General features: G+C 37.4%; 1 protein-coding gene across 13 annotated transcripts in view; it reads right to left on the bottom strand.

The window, feature by feature from the left end:
- Positions 1 to 20,341, bottom strand: part of TMEM164 (transmembrane protein 164) — a 189,472-nt gene that overhangs the window by 105,796 nt on the left and 63,335 nt on the right. For 10 of the 13 annotated variants that reach the window (XM_037989024.2, XM_007992555.3, XM_007992560.3 and 7 more), the window contains one exon: positions 19,280 to 19,329. The exons of the other annotated variants lie outside the window; for them this stretch is intronic. In XM_037989024.2, the coding sequence (XP_037844952.1) occupies positions 19,280 to 19,329 (50 nt within the window). The remainder of the gene's footprint in view (positions 1 to 19,279; positions 19,330 to 20,341) is intronic. 13 annotated transcript variants of the gene reach the window in all.

Raw genomic sequence — 20,341 nt, forward strand, 5'->3', positions numbered from 1 at the left:
GACCTGTTGCTTTACACACACACAAAAAAAAGGTTTATATGAAAACCTCTGGCAGCACAAGGAAAATGTATATCACTCTGACAACTTAGAGGAAACAAAAAAGTCTTAATTTTTTGTATAAACCAGAAGAAATATTTTAGAAAACTGTTTATATCCTCAATAGAATGAAAGAAAGCATGGACTCTATGAAACAGGTATAGAAAGCCACTAGAATAAAACATTGAGAAGGAAAGACAAGCTAGGGTAAGTAGTTCAACAGAGCTAGAAAGAAATATAGAGAAATTAACATTGTAACAAAAATAAATAAATTTCACATTGGAGACAGCAGAGAGAAAAATCAATCAAATTAATAGTATGGAAGCCAAATCTGAGACTCTCCCAAGCATGCAAAGGAAAAGGAAAATTTATCTTAGAAACTAACAAAGATTGATATTAGTAAATCTATAACATAATATACCAAATGGGGAGATCAAAGTAGAAAACACAAATGAACCTCTTAATAGATTCCTAGAAAACATCAGCTAAACTCAACAACTATCCTTTTTTTTTTTTTTTTTTTTCCGAGACAGAATCTGACTCTGTCGACCAGGCTGAGTGCAGTGGCGCAATCTCAGCTCACTGCAACCTCCACCTCCTGGGTTCAAGCAATTCTCCTCCCTCAGCCTCTCGAGTAGCTGGGATTACAGGCATGCACCACCGTGCCTCTCTCTCTCTCTCTCTCTCTCTCTCTCTCTCTCTATATATATATATATATATATATATATATAATATTTTTAGTAGAGATGGGATTTTACCATGTTGGCCAGGCTGGTCTCGAACTCCTGATGTCAAGTGATCCTTCTGCCTCAGCCTCCTGAAGTGCAGGGATTACAGGCGTGAGTCACCACACCTGGCCAACTGTTCTTGATTTTTGTAAGGACTTCATAATTTAAGAATAAGGTAATTCCCTAACATTATAAAAAACATCTAACCTAAACCAATAGCCAACATCAGAGCCAACTAATATGAACCACTAGAAACATTTCTATTAAGTGAATCACTAGAAACATTTCCATTAAAATCAGAAGCAAGACAAGGAAGGACTCCTGCTAGTACTGCTATTATTTAGCCTTATCCCAAAAGTTCTAGCCAATACAATCAGGTTTGAAATCAAAATAGCAGTTTTGTTCTTTAAAAGGAAATAAAGTTATCATATGGGATCTGATGTGATTAATTTCAAAAATAATCCAAGAGAAGCAACTGAAAAACTATCAGAAATAAGAGTTAAGCATAGACACACAAAATCAAAAATTTTCCTACCTACCAGTAATAACTAGTATATATGAGATACACACAAATGCAAGCAAGCAACTAAGGAACATAAGAGAAAATTAATAGATTAACATATTATGTCTTTTCCTGGATGACAGACTCAGTGTTGTGATGATGTCAATGAAACTTTAGGTTTAAAGTAATTCCAATCAAAATCCTGGTAGGATTTTGAGAAGAACCTGAAAAAAACATTCTAAGTTCATTTGGACGAAAGAATGGTTGAGACTAGCCAAGAAAAAAGTGTGGGTAATGTGCTAGGCTGCAGAGAAAGCAAAGGAAATCAGGCTTACCAGCTATTGCAAATATAAGGGTATGAAACTGTTGGAAAACCCAAGAGAGAGATCAATGAATAACACAAGCCAAAAAAAAAAAAAAAATCCTAGCATATATAAGAATTTATGTATGATAAAAGTATAATAGCAATAAACATAGGAAAATAGTTATTTGACAAATGGTGCTCAAATAAATGACTCTCTAGGGGAAAATATAAGCTATACTCTACTTCATACTAGTCACAAAATGAATTTTTGATGGACTGACAAGTTAAATATTTTTAAAACTATTTAAAAACTGGATTATCTATCTAACCTTAGGATGGGAAATGTCATTTCAAGTGTAAAAGCAATGGAAGAAATTACCATGATCTGAAGGGGGTTTAGAAATCAATCAATTGAACCAATAAAAATGTAAAACCAATCTATATCAAAAGCATCATTAAAAAGTTAGAAGACAATCTGGGGAAAACATTTATGTGCACAACATGCAGGTTTGTTACATATGTATACATGTGCTATGTTGGTGTGCTGCACCCATTAACTCGTCATTTACGTTAGGTATATCTCCTAATGTTATCCTCCCCCCTCCCCGCTCCCCACAATAGGACCCGGTGTGTGAGGCTCCCCTTCCTGCGTCCAAGTGATCTCATTGTTCAATTCCCACCTATGAGTGAGAACATGCGGTATTTGGTTTTCTGTTCTTGTGATAGTTTGCTGAGAATGATGGATTCCAGCTGCATCCATGTCCCTACAAAGGGCACTAACTCATCCTTTTTTATGGCTGCATAGTATTCCATGGTGTATATGTGCCACATTTTCTTAATCCAGTCTGTCACTGATGGACATTTGGGTTGATTCCAAGTCTTTGCTATTGTAAATAGTGCCGCAATAAACATACGTGTGCATGTGTCTTTATAGCAGCATGACTCATAATCCTTTGGGTATATCCGCAGTAATGGGATGGCTGGGTCAAATGGTATTTCTAGTTCTAGATCCTTAAGGAATCGCCACACTGTTTTCCACAATGATTGAACTAGTTTACAGTCCCACCAACAGTGTAAAAGTGTTCCTAATTCTCCACATCCTCTCCAGCACCTGTTATTTCCTGATTTTTTAATGATTGCCATTCTAACTGGTGTGAGATGGTATCTCATTGTGATTTTGATTTGCATTTCTCTGATGGCCAGTGATGATGAGCATTTTTTCATGTGTCTGTTGGCTGTATGAATGTCTTCTTTTCAGAAGTGTCTGTTCATATCCTTTGCCCACTTTTTGATGGGGTTGTTTGTTTTTTTCTTGTAAATTTGATTGAGTTCTTTATAGGTTCTGGATATTAGCCCTTTGTCAGATGAGTAGATTGCAAAAATTTTCTCCCATTGTGTAGGCTGCCTGTTCACTCTGATGGTAGTTTCTTTTGCTGTGCAGAAGCACTTTAGTTTAATTAGATCCCATTTGTCTATTTTGGCTTTTGTTGCCATTGCTTTTGGTGTTTTAGACATGAAGTCCTTGCCCATGCCTATGTCCTGAATGGTATTACCTAGGTTTTCTTCTAGGGTTTTTATGGTTTTAGGTCTAACATTTAAGTCTCTAATCCATCTTGAATTAATTTTCGTATAAGGAGTAAGGAAAGGATCCAGTTTCAGCTTTCTACTTATGGCTAGCCAGTTTTCCTAGCACCATTTATTAAATAGGGAATCCTTTCCCCATTTCTTGTTTTTGTCAGGATTCTCAAAGATCACATGGCTGTAGATGTGTGGTATTACTTCTGAGGCCTCTGTTCTGTTCCGTTGCTCTGTATCTCTGTTTTGGTACCAGTACCATGCTGTTTTGGTTACTGTAGCCTTGTAGTATAGTTTAAAGTCAGGTAGCGTGATGCCTCCAGCTTTGTTCTTTTGGCTTAGGATTGTCTTGGAGATGCGGGGTCTTTTTTGGTTCCATATGAACTTTAAAGTAGTTTTTTTCAGTTCTGTGAAGAAAGTCATTGGTAGCTTAATGGCAATGGCATTGAATCTATAAATTACCTTGGGCAGTATGGCCATTTTCACAATACTGATTCTTCCTATCCATGAGCATGGTATGTTCTTCCATTTGTTTGTGTCCTCTTTTATTTCACTGAGCAGTGGTTTGTAGTTCTCCTTGAAGAGGCCCTTTACATTCGTTGTAAGTTGGATTCCTAGGTATTTTATTCTCTTTGAAGCTATTGTGAATGGGAGTTCATTCATGATTTGGCTGTTTGTCTGTTACTGGTATATAAGAATGTTTGTGATTTTTTGCACATTGATTTTGTATCCTGAGACTTTGCTGAAGTTGCTTATCAGCTTAAGGAGATTTGGGGCTGAGACAATGGGGTTTTCTAAATATACGATCATGTCATCTGCAAACAGGGACTCTTTATATATGTAAACTTCATACAAATCAACAAGGGAAACACCTGTACATCAAAACTCAACAGAGACCATGAGTTGACAATCTACAGAATAAAATATATAAATAGCTGATAGATATAATAACCATATTATGTATATGTTCCAAATTACCTATAATGATATTTGAAAGAAAAAACTGATGCAAAAGATAAGGGAAACAGAAAAGAGAAGCTACCAGTGAGATGTGAGATGTGTTGGGGGAACTGGGGGGTGAGGGGGAGGTCTGGTTACACTGCAACACAGTCTTTTATCTTATTCCTGAGATTTTCAAAAGGAAATCTTATTTGCTAATAACTGGTGAGGCAGGCTAGTTCATATTTTGGGACTGGGTAGGTTCCCTAAGATGAATGAGACATGTAACATTTTTCCAACTTAGTAGCAGGATAGGAAGCACAAAACCATCTCTAAGGATATATTGGTTTTATTCAAACCTAAGTAAGGAAAAGAATTCTGTGGCTTGGATGTCAACGGGACTGGTACCACTGAAAGTACCATTCACATCAGCCAAATGAGTCAAAAGAAAATGGCTCAGATTCAAAGAGATATAGAACAGCACTGCATGTACAGACACAATACAAGAAACAACTCTGATGCTGCTATGTAAACATTCACAGAGAACAGGAGCCAAGAACAGGGAGGATAAGAGGCCTTCAGAGGCAAAAGATTGCCAGGCTGGAATTCTAGGAGTTGGAGATACTAGAGATCAAAAGAACATAATGCCCAAGGTTGCTGTTGTAGTAGGCCAGGTAGTGGGCCTTCTAATTTTGGTTCCACACCCTGGATGCATGCTTTCCACTGAGGCAGCCTTTCCAGCAGCAGGCTACAGCAGCAGGACTTAGCAAGTCACATGTCAACTGAGGTACATATAAATGAAGCATTCCAGGACCCAGACATAACACTGTGGTACTATCATTCCCTCTTGTCAAGTGTACCATGGGGACCATGTGGAGAATCCTGTCCCTTCCCCACCCCAATGGGAGTTGTCAGCCTTTGCCCAGCACAGGACATGCAGCCTGCTGCACACGTCATACCCCTTTCCTATAGTGACTGGGCGTGCCTCCAGGAAGAACACAGTGGCCTCTGGTTAGCTGGGAAGCTGGTAAACTCATGTGTGGCTGGCACAGCAAAGGGCCCATAGAGAAAGCAAGAGAGATAGGTATACGATGCTAGTCAATAAACCTATAGAACACATGGGCCTAAAGATCACAGCAGAGCTCATCCATGTATACTGAGACATAGGGAATTTTAAATAAGATGCTTTCATACTTTTAACAATTTAAACAACAATGGGAGAGTAGAAAATAGTCACTTCAGCAACACAAGGTAATGATTAGCAGCATGGGCTCTGGAGCAAGAGAAACTTTGGATCAAATCCTACATGTACCACATGCAAGCCACATCCAGTCACGTAAACTTTCTGAGCCTTAGTTCTCTTGACCAGACTTCTATTAATAGTACCAGTACTACTATTAGTACTTCCCACACAGTTTTGTTAGAAGGATTAAATAAAATAATCAATGTTAAGTGTTTCTCACCATGCCTAGGCACATAGTAAACCTGATTATGTTATGATCACTGGTAAGAGAATAAAGAACAGGAATCCTGACTCTGCCACGAAGTAATCTTAGTCAAGTTATGTAATATTTCTTGGTACCCTACTGCTCTATTTTTAGTATGGATAATGTATTCCCTATCCTCCAACACTATTTTAAAGATTAGATGAGAAAATTTAAAGCAAAGAACTTTTAAACAGTAAAGAACAATACTAATGTAAAGTGAAATTATTTTAAGGGCTCTCTACTTTTTAAAATACTGATTTTTAACTCAACATGGTATTTCCACACAATGGAATAATATGCACCCATTAAAAATGGTGTGTATCAGCCACCGTGGTGGCTCATTCCTGTAATCTCAGCACTTTGGGTGGCCGAGGCAGGAGCATCACTTGAGGCCAGAAGTTTCAGACCAGTGTGAACAACATAATGAGACTCCGTCTCTACAAAAATATATAGATATAGATATAGATATAGATATAGATATAGATATAGATATAGATATATAGATATAGATATAGATAGATATATATATAAAACCTAGGCATAGTGGTGCACACCTGTGCTCCCAGCTACTTGAGGGGCTGAGGTGGAAGGATCACTTAAGTCAAGCAGGCCAAGGCTGCAGTGAGCCGTGAATGCACCATTGCACTCCAGCCCGGGCAACAGAGCAAAACGTGGTCTCAAAAACAAAGAAAAAAATGTTGTGTATTATAAAAACTTGGATAACTCTCCAGGGAATTATGCTAGGTGATTTTTAAAAAGTCAACCCAAAGGTAATGTAATGTATAACTATACTTACACAAGATTCCTAAAATAGCAAAATTATAGATATGAATAATAGATTCATGGCTGCCAGGGATCAGGGATGGGGTTCAGATATGTAGATGGTGGGTATGGCTATAAAAGAATGACAGAAGAGATCCACATGGTGATGGAACTGTTCTGCTTTATCAGACTGTATACCGTATCAGTGTAAATATCCTGGCAGTGATACTGTACTATAGTTTTGCCAGAGGTTACCAGTGGCAGAAACTAGGTAAAAGGTACATGAGATTTCTTTTGTGGTTTTTCCTATATTATTTTTTCTACATTATTATACTTAACAGACAACAGGTCTTCAATAAGTTAATGGGAAATACATATTATTTTAAAAAATCTATGCATGGATTTCAAATTTTTTTGCACCAAAATAAACTCGTGCTAACGTATTCTAACATGTCTGAAAAGGATCTAGTTTGAGGCACTAAGAAGGATAAGACACCAGTATGAAAACAGCCCCTGCCAGAACAACAATAATTCTGCTAAAATTGAAGCAAGAACAAACATCAAATTTATAGTGAAGCTTCGGTGGAAGGATGGTGAAATCATTTATGCTTTATAAAAAGTTTACAGAGACAATGCCCTGAAAAAATCAGCAGTTTATAGGATAACTCATTTTAAGAAAGGCTGAGATGTTGATGATGAAGCCTGCAGTGGCAGACCACCTACGTCAATTTGTATCTTGTTCATTTCATAATTAAAGACAAATGATTAATAGCAGAAATGATAGCCAACACCATAGACATCTCAAATGGCTCAGCTTACACAATTCTGACTGAAAACTTAAAGATGAGTAAACTTTCCAGATCATGGGTGCCAAAATTGCACCCAGATCAGCTGAAGATGAGAACTGAGCTTTCAATGGAAATTTTAAAGAGGTGGGATAAAGATCCTGAAGCATGTCTTCAAAGAATTACAACAGGAGATGGAACATGATCCTGAAGACAAAGCACAATTACAGCAATGTCTACCAAGCATTGAAAGTGGTACGGTCAAGAGCAAAGGTCATGACAGCAGGTTTTGGGGATGCTCAACACATTTTGCTTGTTGATTTTTTTGAGAGTCAAAGGACTGTAACACCTACTTAATTATGATAGTGTTTTGATAAAAAGTCAGCCAAAGTTTTAGTGAAAAAATGCCCAGGAAAGCTTCACCGGGGAATATTTCTTGACCAGGAAAATGCTCCTGCTCATTCCTCTCATCAAACAAAGGCAATTCTGTGAGAGTTTCGGTAGGAAATGATTAGGCAATCACCTCAAAGTCCTGATATGGCTCTTTCTGACTTCTTTTTGTTTCTTAAACTTAAAAAAAAATATATCTTAAAGGCCCTCATTTATCTTCAGTTAATAATGTAAAAAAGAATGCATTGACAAAGTTACATTCCCAGTACCCTCGGTTCTCTAGGGATGAATTAAATTACGTTCTTTAGGAATGAATTAAATTGACGTTCATGGAGCTTATGTTGAGAAATGAAGTTTATAATTTTTATCTTTATCTTTAATTCCATGTTCTATGAACTTTTTTGCAATCTCCTCATATTATATACTTATCTCAAAATATATAAAGTTTAATTTAATTTTATTTTTTGAGACAAAGTTTCGCTATTGTTGCCTAGGCCGGAGTGCAATGGCGCAATCTGGGCTCACTGCAACCTCTGTCTCCTGGGTTGAAGCAATTCTCCTGCCTTAGCCTCCTGAGTAGCTGGGATTACAGGAACCCGCCACTATGCCCAGCTAATTTTTTGTATTTTTAGTAGAGACGGGGGTTTCACCATGTTGGCCAGGCTGGTCTCGAATTCCTGACCTCAGGTGATCCTCCTGCCTCCCAAAGTGCTGGGATTACAGGTGTGAGCCACTGCGCCCAACCTAAAGTTTAATTTTAAAATGTGATGATCCAAAGGATCGCACTAGCTCCACAGCAATGGATCCTAACCAGACTGAAATGTCTGAAAGGACATACACAGAATTCAGAATCTGGATGGCAAGGAAGCTCAGTGAGACTCCAGAGACAGTTGAAACCCAATCCAAGAAAGCCAGTAAAATGATCCAAGAGTTAACAGACAACACAGCCACTTTAAGAAAGAGCCAAACAGAACTGCTGGAATTGAAAAACTTCACTACAGAAGTTTCCAAATACAATTGGAAGCATTAACAACAGACTAGACCAAGCTGAGGAAAGAATTTCAGAGCTCAAAGAATGGTCCTACGAATTAACCCTGTCAGACAAGAATAAAGAAAAAAGAATTTTTAAAAATGAGCAAAAGTTTCAAGATATATGGGATTATGTAATAAGACCAAACCTAAGACTCACTGGCATTCCTGAGAGAGAAGGAAACCCAGTGAGCAACTTGGAAAACATATTTGAGGATAGAGTTCATGAAAATTTATCTAATCTTGTTAGAGAGGACAACATGCAAATTAAAGAAATTCAGAGAACTCCTGCAAGATACTATATAAGATAACCATCCACAAGACACACAGTCATCAGACTTTCCAAGGTCAATGAAAAAGAAAAAATCTTAAAGGCAGCTAGAGAAAAGGGTCAGATCACTTACAAAGCAAATCCCGCGAGGCTAACAGCAGACTTCTCAGCAGATTCCTTACAAGCCAGAAGAGACTGGGGGCCTATTTTCAGCATCCTTAGAAAAAAGAAATTCCAAGCAAGAATTTCATATCCCACCAAACTAAGCTTCATAAGAGAAGGAGAAATAAAATCTTTTCTAGACAAGCAAATGTGAAGGGAATTTGTTACCACTAAACCAGCCTTAGAAGAGCTCCTTAAGGGAGTTCTAAACATGGGAACAAAAGAACAATACCTGCTACCACAAAAACACATTTAAGAACATAGCTCATAGACTCCAAAAAGCAACTACACAATCGAGACTACAAAGCAACCAATTAACAACATCATGAAAGGAACAAAACCTCATATATCGATATTAACGTTGAATGTAAACAGTCTAAATGTCCACTGAAAGGGCACAGAGTGGCAAGATGGATAAAAACAACCAAGACCTAACTACCTGCTATCTTCAAGAGAAGCATCTCACATGTGATGGCACCCATAGGCTCAAAGTAATAGGATGGAGAAAAATCTATCATGTAAATGAAAAACAAAAAAGAATAGGGGTCGGTATTCTTACATCAGATAAAAAGACTGCAAACCAAAAATAGTAAAAAAGGACAAATAAGAGTATTACATAATGGTAAAGGCTTCAATTCAACAAGAAGACTTAACTATCCTAAATATACATGCACCCAACATTGGAGCACCCAAATTCATAAAACACATACTTTGAAACCTACAAAAAGACTCAGATAGTCACACAATAATAATGGGGATTTCAATACTCCACTATGGTGTAAGACAGATCATCAAGTCAGAAAATGAACAAAGAAATTCTGGACTTAAATTTGACAGTTGACCAATTGGACCTAATAGACATCTACAGAATAGTCCACCCAACAATCACAGAATAAACATTCTTCTCATCTGCACACGGGACATACTCTAAGATCAAACATATGTTTGGCCATAAAGGAAGTCTCAATAAATTCAAAAAGCTTGAAATCATTCCAAGCATACTCTTGTTCCACAGTGGAATAAAAATAGAAGTCAATACCAAGAAGACCCAATTACATGGAAATTAAATAACTTGTTCCTGAATGATTTGGGGATAAACCATAAAATTAAGGCAGAAATCAAAAAATTCTTTGACATTAATGAGAACATAGAAAAAACATATGAAAATCTATAGGATGCAGCAAAAACAGTATTAAGAGGAAAATTTATAGTGCTAAATGCCTACATCAAGAAGTTAGAAAGACCTCAAATTAGCAAGCTAAAGTTGTACCTAGAGGAACTAGAAAACAAGAACTAACTCCAAAGCAAGAAGAAAAGATATAACTAAAACCAGAGCAGAACTGAATGAAACTGAAACCCAAACAATCCATACCAAGGATCAATAAAAAAAGGTTGGTTATTTGAAAGGATATATAAGATCTATAAATTGATACCTAGATCAACAAAGAAAAAAAGAGAGAAGACCCAAATAACCACAGAGATGACAAATGTGACATTACAACTGATCTCCCAAAAATATAAAAGAACCTCAGAGACTACTATGAACACTTCTATGCCCACAAATTAGAAAATGGATGGATTCCTAGAAATACACAACCTCCCAAGAATGAATCAGGAAGAAACTGATACTTGAACAAATAACGAGTTCTGAAATTGAATCAGTAATTTTAAAAAAAGAAAACCTACCAACCAAAAAAAGCCATGGACCAGACAGATTCAGAGCTAAATTCTATCAGATGGATAAAGAAGAAAGAGCCGGTACCAATCTTACTATTACAAAAAAAAAAAAAAAATCAAGGAGGAGAGACTCCTCCCTAAAACATGCTACAAAGCAAGCATCACCTTGATACCAAAATCTGGCAAAGACGCAATGAAAAAAGAAAACTACATAGAAGCAAAAATTCTCAACAAAATACTAGCAAACTGAATCCAGCAGCACATCAAATAGTTAATTCGCCAAAATCAAGTAGGCTCTATTCCTGGGATGCAAAGTTGGTTCAACATATGCAAATCAGTAAATGTGATTCGATACATAAACAGAATTTAAAACAAGGACCATACGATCATCTCAATAGTCAAAGAAAAAGGTTTTGTATATAATCCAACTTCCCTTCATGATAAAAACCTTCAACAAGCTAAACATTGAAAGAATATACCTCAAAATAATAAGAATAATCTAAGAAAAACCCACAGCCAATATCATACTGAATGAGCAAAAGCTGGAAGCATTCCCCTTGAGATCTAGAACAAGACAAGGATGCCCACTCTCACCATTCCTATTCAACATAGTACCGGAAGGCTTAGCCAGAGAAATCAGGCAAGAGGAATAAATAAAAGGCATGCAAATAGGAAAAGAAGAATTCAAACTATCTCTCTTCACTGATGATATAATTCTATACCTAGAAAACCCTAAAGACTCCAACAAAAGGCTCCTAGAACTGATAAATGACTTCAGCAAAGTTTCAGGATAACAAAATCATATAAAAAAATCAGTAGCATTTCTATACACCAGTAACATTCAAGCTGAGAACCAAATCAAGAATGTTATCCCATTTACAATAGCTGCAAAAAAAATAAAATGCCTAGGAATACATCCAGCCAAGGAGATGAAAGATCTTTACAAGGATAAATACAAAACACTGTTAAATCACAGTTGACACAAACAAATGGAAAAATATTAGATTCTCATGGATTAGAATAATCAACATCATTCAAATGGCCATACTACCTGAAGCAATCTACAGATTCAATGCTATTCCTATCAAACTACCAAAGTCATTATTCACATAACTAGAAAAAACTATTCTAAAATTCATACATAACCAAAAAAACAGCCCAAATAGCCAAAGCAATCCTAAGCAAAAAGAACAAACCCAGAGGCACCACATTACCTGACTTCAAACTATACTACAAGGCTATAGTAACCAAAACAGCATCGTACTGGTACAAAAACAAAGACTAAAGGAATAGGAGAACACAGAAATAAAGCCATACACCTACAACTATGTGATGTTCAGCAAAGTCAAGAAAAGTAAACAATGGGGAAAGAACTCCCTATTAAATAAATGGTGCTGAGAAAACTCGCTATACATGTGCAGAAGAATGAAACTACACTCCTTCCTATCACGATATACAAAAATTAACTCAAGATGAATTAAAGATTTAAATGTAAGATCTCAAACTATAAAAATCCTAGAAGAAAACCCAGAAAATACCTTCTTGACATTGGCCTTGGCAAGGAATTTATAGCTAAGTCCTCAAAAGCAACTAAAAAAAAACAAAAATTGACAAGTGGGACCTAATTAAACTAAAGAGCTTCTGCATAGCAAAAGAAACTATCAGCAGAGTAAACAGACAATATACAGAATGGGAAAAAAAATCACAAATTATTCATCTGACAAAGATCTAATAACCCAAATCTACAAGAAACTTAAATCAACAAGCAAAAAACAAATGACCTGACTAAAAAGTGGGCAAAGGACGTGAACAGACACTTCTCAAAAGAAGGCATACAAGCAGCCAACAAGCATATGAAAAAAATCTCTTATCACTAATAGTTAGAGAAATGCAAATCAAACCACAATGAACCCAAGCATGGTGGCTCATGCTTGTAATCCCACCACTTTGAGAGGCTGAGGCGGGCAGATCACCTGAGGTCAGGAGTTCAAGACCAGCCTGGCCAACATGGTAAAACCTCATCTCTACTAAAAATATAAAAATGAGCCAGGCATGGTGCCACGTGTCTGTAGTCCCAGCTACTTGAGAGGCTGAGGCAGCAGAATCACTTGAACCCAGGAGGAGGAGTTTGCAGTGAGCTGAGATCAGGCCACTGTACTCTGGCCTGGGCAACAGAGCGAGATTCTGTCTCAAAGAACAACAACAACAAAAATGAGATATCATCTCACACCAATCAGAATGGCTATTACTAAAAACTTGAAAAATAACAGATGCTGGTGGGGCTGTAGAGAAAAAGGAATGCATATACACTGTTGATGGGAATGTAAATTAGTTTATATCCACTGTGGAAAGCAGGGTGGAGAGTTCTCAAAGAACTAAAAGTAGAACTACCACTCAACTCAGCAATCCCATTACTGGGTATATACCCAAAGGAAAACAAATCATTCTACCAAGACACATGTACCCAGATATTCATCACAGCACTACTGACAATAGTAAAGACATGGAATCAATCTAGATGCCCATCACTGGTGGACTGGATAAAGAAAATATGGTACATGTATACCACGGAATACTATGCAGCCATAAAAAAATGAAATCATGCCCTTTGCAGCAGCATGGATGCAGCTGGAGGCCATTACCCTAACCTAACTAACACAGAAACAGAAAATCAAATACCACATGTTCTCACTTGTGAATGGAAGCTAAACGTTGGATATACAGACATAAAGATAGGAAAAACAAGCCAGGCATAGTAGCTCATGCCCGTAATCCCAACTCTTTGGGAGGCTGAAGTGGCAGAACTGCTTGAGCCCAGGAGTTTGAGACCAGCCTGGGCAACATGGAAAGACCCCATCTCTACAAAAACTAAAATAATTAGCTAGCTAGGTGTCATGGCTAGTGCCTGTAGTCCCAGCTACGTCGGAGGCTGAGGCAGGAGGATCACTTGAGCCCAAGAGGTCGAGGCTATAGTAAGTTGCGTTCTCACCACTGCACTCCAGCCCGGGCACCAGAGCGAGAAACTGTCCAAAAAAAAAAAAAAAGATAAAAACAACAAACAATGGCGACTACAAGAGAGGGGAGGCAAGGAGGATGACAAGGGCTGAAAAACTACCTATTGAGTGCTAGGCTTATCACTACCTGAGTGACAGGTTCAGTCATGCCCCAAACCTCAGCATCATGCAACATACCCTTGTAACAAACCTGCACATGTAACCCTTGGATCTAGAAGAAAAACTGGGGAAAAAAAAGACAATAAATAAATAAGGAATAAATACTTGTCCTTGTCCTTGAGAGAATAAGAAAAAAAACAGAAGAGGGAATTAATGAAGATAAAAGCTGAAAATTAAGTAGAAAAAAATAAATAAGAAAGAATAAATAAATTGAAAACATGGTTCTATGTAGCAACCAAAAACAGGTAAGTGCTTATTAACCTGATTAATATATAGAGGAGAAAACACAAAAACAGACAAGATCAAGTCCAAGAAAAAACACATGACTACAGATGAGGAGATACTTTTAAATTATAAAGTAAGAGGATATTACATGCTCAACTAAATATTTGGCAACAAATTTGAAAATTTAGAAGAAATAGATAATTTCCTAGCAAAACACAAACGACCAAAATTGACCCAAAAACGTTTGAATAGCTTACCACAGAACACATCAGAAAGGTGATTAAGGGTCTACCCATTGAAAAATGGCACCAAGATCAGATGGCTTCACAGATAAGTTTTATCTTACCTTTAAAGGATACATTATTTATTTGCTTGTTTGTTTATTTATTTTGAGACAGAGTCTCTGTCACCCAGGCTAGAGTGCAGTGGTGAGATCTCATCTCACTGCAACCTCCGCCTCCCAAGTTCAAGTGATTCTCCTCCCTCAGCCTCTCAAGTAGCTGGGATTACAGGCACCCACCACCATGCCCAGCTAATTTTTGTATTTTTAGTAGAGAAAGGGTTTCACCACGTTGGTCAGACTGGTCTTGAACTCCTGACCTCAGGTGGTCTGACCGCCTCAGCCTCCCAAAGTGCTGGGATTACAGGTACCTGCTACCACGCCCAGTCAAGATATACAATTTCTAACGGTAATTAAAGTATTCCGTGCAAGAGAAAAAGAAGGAACATTCTGCAGTATATTTTACATAGCCACCATAACTTTAATCCTTAAACTTGTTTTTTTTTTAAAGATGGAGTCTTGCTCTGCAGCCCAAGTTGCAGTTCGGCTGCACAATCATAGCTCACTGCAGCCTCCAACTCCTGGGCTCAAGTGATCCTCCTGCCTCAGCCTCTCAAGTAGTTGGGACTATAGGCACACATTAGCATGCCCTGTTAATTTTAATTTTAATTTTTTTTTTTTTTGTAGAGACAAAGTCCTGATATGTTGTCCAGGCTGGTCCCAAGCTCCTGGCCTCAAGCAATCCTTCTAACTCAGCCTCCCAAAGTGTTGGGATTACAGGCGTGAGCCACCACACCTGGCCTCAATCCTTAAACTTGAAGAAAAGAGCACTAAGAAAAACATGACTCTAATCTCGGGAATATTGAAGCAAGATTCTAAACAAAATATTGACAATAGAATACAGCAAGGTATCAAAATAATAATATACTATTATCAGCAGGGTGTATTTCAATGTAAGAGTAGTTCAAAACCAGAAAATCTATCAATATAATTTATTGTATCAAAAATTTAAATGAAAAAATCCCACATGATCAACAGATGTAGAAAAAGCATTAGATAAAACACAGCTACCCTTCCTTCTTTTAAAAAATATTGGCTGGGCACAGTGGCTCACACCTGTAATCCCAGCTCTTTGGGAGGCCGAGGCAGGAGAATTGCTTCAAGTCAGGAGATCAAGACCATCCTAGCAGCAAAGCAAGACACTGTCTAAATAAATAAATATTTTAAAATCTCTACATAAATGTGAAAACCACTTAAGTATAATAGACTATTTAACAAACACCAACAGCAAATATGAAGGAACACAGAAAATATTTCCATTTAAAATCAGTTTTAGGCAAGAGTAACCCATCAGCACAATTTTCATTTAACTCTGAATTTCTAGCAAATGCAATAAGAAAAGGAAATAACTGATATGACTAAGGAAAAGAAGAGATAAAACTAAAATAAAATTTACAAGAACAAGAGAATTTGGTAAGATAGCCAGATACAAGATATTCTTTAAAATCAACAATCTTTTCCTACTCTAGCAAAAAGCACTTAGGAATAGAAAGGGGAAAAACATTCCATTCATTACGGGGTGGTTGGGGGAGAGAGGGAATGTTGTTAATTCTTTTTCTTTTTTTATTCTTTTTTTTGGCGGTGGGGTAGAGACAAGATTTCACCATGTTGTCCAGGATGGTCTCAAACTCCTAAGCTCAAGCAATATGCCCACCTTAGCATCCCAAAGTGCCAGCATTATAGGCATGAGCCACTGTACCCGGCAGAAAAGCTGTTAATTCTTGAGGAATAAATGCATCAAGAAAGGCATAGAGCAGATAGGAAGAAAAAGATAAATCTAATTGAAACACATATGATGTGAACAGATGGAAAGAAATACCATTTCTTAGATAAAAGGAGCCATATAATTTAAAAATGGAAATATATACTTAAGGCAATTCTCATTAGAATTCCACTAGTATTTGAGAAAGGTAGGTGAATATATGTGATCTTAAAATCTGTGTGTATGAACAAGTGACAACAAATAGCCTAGAATTTTTTTTTTTTTTGATACAGAGTCTCACTCTGTTTCCCTGGGCTGCAGAGCAGTGGCACAATCCTGGCTCACTACAACCTCCGCCTCCTGGGTTCAAGTGATTCTCCTGCCTCAGCCTTGCGAGTAGCTGGGATTACAGGCATGTGCCACCACGCCTGGTTAATTTTTGTATTTTTAGTAGAGATGGGGTTTCACTATGTTAGCCAGGCTGGTCTCGAACTCCTGACCTCAAGTGATCCACCTGCCTCAGCCTCCCAAAGCACTGGGATTACAGTGTAACCCGCCATGCCCGGTCCCAGAAAAACGTTTTTTAAAGCCTAATGTAATCAAATCTGTATGATTTGGGTACATGAATAGACAAATAGAAGAAATAAAATAGAGAATCCATAAGTAGATCCCAGCATATAAAACATTTAATAGCTGCAAAGAGATCACAGGGTAAAATAGGGATAATTCAATATATTATTCCAATACAACTGGTTATCTATCTTCAAGAAAACTCTCTTAACCAAGACTTGAAATTCAGAAGCTATATAAGAGTCATATTTGAATATAAAAATGCAAACAATTACATGGAAATATATTCCATCAACAAAGTCAATATAGGTTGGGCGCAGTGGCTAATGTCTGTAATCCCAGCACTTTGGGAGGCCGAGACGGGCAGATCACTTGAGGTCAGTAGTTCAAGACCAGCCTGGCCAACATAGTGAAACACTGTCTCTACTAAAAAAATAATTAAAAAGAAAAACAAACAAAGTCAATATAAACATATTTGGGAAAGATATCTGTAACAACGATGATAAACAAAGGGCTAAAATCTAAAATATACAAAGAGGTCTTAGAAATTAAGAAAAATATAAACAACCCATAGGAAAATGTGCAGATGATATGAATAAGGAACAAATTTAATTGGACAAAAAATTGAGATAATACTGAAACTCACTAGTAGCCAAGAAACTGCATCCATTAGGTTGTCAAAATTACAAAAGAACCGTAACACCTACTGCTGATAGGGATATGAAGAAAATAATAATCTCACATATTATATACAAAAGCAAACAGTGTAGTACAACAGCCTGTTTTTGTAAATCAATATGGTGACATCTATTAACATAAATATATATTTCAACATTCATATATACCTATATACCTCTACCTACATCTATATCTAAACTGAAAGCAACAGTACATAAGGGTGTATACAAAATCATGTTGATTTCAGCATTGAATGTAATGGCAGAAACGTGCAAAGAAAGTAAAAGTTCACTAATAGGGGAATGGCTAAATAAATCATTGTGCATTCATGAAATATTTTACAACATTATAAAAGAATAAGAGCTACATCAATAGACTGTGATACATTTCTATGACATACGGTAGAATGAAAAAGCAAGATATATTAAAGTATATATAATATTCTATTTCTGTAAAACAAACAATGAACAACAAAGCATTCCAAAATTTGTGTGTGTGTATGTGTGTGTGTATCTATGCACATGGAGAAAAATGTGAAAAGATACATACTGTTTTGGTAATACAAAGGGATAGTGTGGAAAGGTAGAACTAGGAGCTAAAGGAAAAAAGGGAAAAGAAAGGACCACTACCAAAAAAAAAAAATCCAGTAATCATATTTATGATTTACACACGTATATGAATGTATCAATAAACCAAGTTAAATTTAGAAAAGATACAGTAAACACCTCAATATACAATATGATCTCTGCTTATTAAGAAAAGAAAGGTAATAAGCAAAATTATCTCTTGGTGCTTGGATTAGGGATGGATGACGTTTCTTCCTTATGTGTCCCTGTGTTTTCCATAATGAGAATTGTTACTTTCATAATGAAATAGAACCAACAAATGTTACTTTTAAAACATTACACTGAATAACTGAGCTCATTTTGGAAAATCAAGGGAGGAAAACAGGGTTAAATACCCCTTTCCCTTAGGAGCTGTTCAAGTAACAAATACATGAAATCAGGATCCATTATCCCTCACGCAGCTAAGTTACTCACCTAAGGCAAGAGACTAAGTGGCTATTTCAAGGAGCTATTTGAAGCAGAAAATGGGGTCCATTTTCCCCTACCTAACACTTTAATGACTTAAGTAAATCAGAAAGCCATTTACACCACTCTCAATTATCCAAGAATCTGCTGGGCTCTTTATTTCCTGTTCCCTCCCTCTGGCTTGCGGCCATTTCACTGCTCAAGAACATCTCCAGAACCGGGGTCAGGGAAGGAGAAAAGAGATGAAATTAATTCAGTCGATTTAGCTTCTCATTAGCAACTCTAATAAAAGGTTTGATAAGCAAGGTGGTCACAACTCACGGTTAAAATGAGGGTTCCAGGACTCTTGATAATTTCATTGAAATAAACCTGCCTTCAGAGAAACGCTATTTACCTGCAATATACTTTAATAGATTTGATGCTTGCTATTTTTATGAAAGTCCGAACTTGTAACAGTGGGTATTTTTCTCTCCTCACTTTAATTTGCACTTTAGGGGGAAAAACCCATAAAAACATAAGAACAATGCCCTTCAATGTGAAGAACCATATGCTCAGTGGAGCAGTAGGCTCACAAAGCAAAGATTCTTCAGAGAAAGGAAGCTGTCTGGCCCCTAGCATGCTCTCAAGAGAAATTTTAGCCGGGCAGCAACCTTCCAAGGGAGCATGCCTTGGCCATACATCCGCTACTGGAAGGATTTGCTAAAAAGGATTTGACAGGGCTTGACAAAAACCAGGTCTCCACACATAGTATTTCCCTGTTTCAGTAGGCCCTCACAGACCTTTATCCCTTTGGGAAGTGCACAGACAAAATGGTACAGTTCCAAGGTATTCACAGCAATGCATTATCAGTCTTGTTAGCAAACAGACAAAAACACTCTGAAGAGCCACAGAGCAAAAGTCAATTTTCTCTTACTTGAAGACGACGATAGCTCCCCGACATGGAGGGCAGGCCAGGAGAAAGATCTGCAATTGAAGAATTAAGAATGGTTAGCAAGAAAAAATGCCAGACAGAGTGAGACAATGTTACTTGAACAATAACAAAAAGTAAGCAAAACTCTAACACAATAATGTAACAGAAAAAATTTTAAAGGCAACAGGTACATGTTTGTGCTTGCATGCATGCACGTGTGTGTGTGTGTGTGTGTGTGTGTGCACATGAGAAAGGGAGAAGGAGGGTGAGAAGATTCAGTATTTCAATGCTTCAGTTTCAAGATGACACAAGCAGTCAGTCTTAAACTTAACCCAGGGCAGGTAAAAATAGATTCTGAGCATGGAACACGCACACACATGCCATCTGGTTTGCCTCCCATGGGAGAAGGTAGGTTTATCAATACTCAACATTGCCAAATTTAGCAAATAAAAATACAGGACGCCCAGTTACATTCTAATTGAAGATAAACAAGGAATAGTTTTAGTATAAATTTGTCCTGTATTTATTTTAGCTGGCAACCCTATCAAACTGCCACTCCCAGGTTCCAAGCCTCCCTTTGATTGATTCTTTTATTTCTAAACATGCCTAGGTGGTTTTACTCTTCCATTCTCCTCCCAGGTAAAACCAAACAAAAAGAACCTTGTCCTAATAGACAAATCAGTTCCCTGATACCTGGTGTGACCTAGGTCCAGATTACAGCCTTTGGAACCCTGCAGCTGTGGCAGTTTGACCTTCACCCATGCAGTGGTGCTCAACCATCAAGAGGAACAAAAAAGTCCTATGCAGAGCTTGTAAAACATACAAATTCCTGGGTTCCTCCATTAAGAATTCCGACTCCCCAAGCATGGGACTCCAGGAATCCTCATGTTTCACAAATGTCCCAGGAGACTGAATCACTCCTGGTAGCCTGAGATCCTGAATTTTTGCCCTTGGACTGAACTACTACAGGAGTCAAAAACATTCAGCAGAACTGAGGATTGACAAAGGAATGAAACTCATGTTTGTGGAGTTTCTTCGCCTGTAGTGACTGAATGGTGTGGTTTA

Source organism: Chlorocebus sabaeus, chromosome X, assembly GCF_047675955.1.
Source record: "Chlorocebus sabaeus isolate Y175 chromosome X, mChlSab1.0.hap1, whole genome shotgun sequence".
Taxonomy (NCBI): Eukaryota; Metazoa; Chordata; class Mammalia; order Primates; family Cercopithecidae; genus Chlorocebus; species Chlorocebus sabaeus.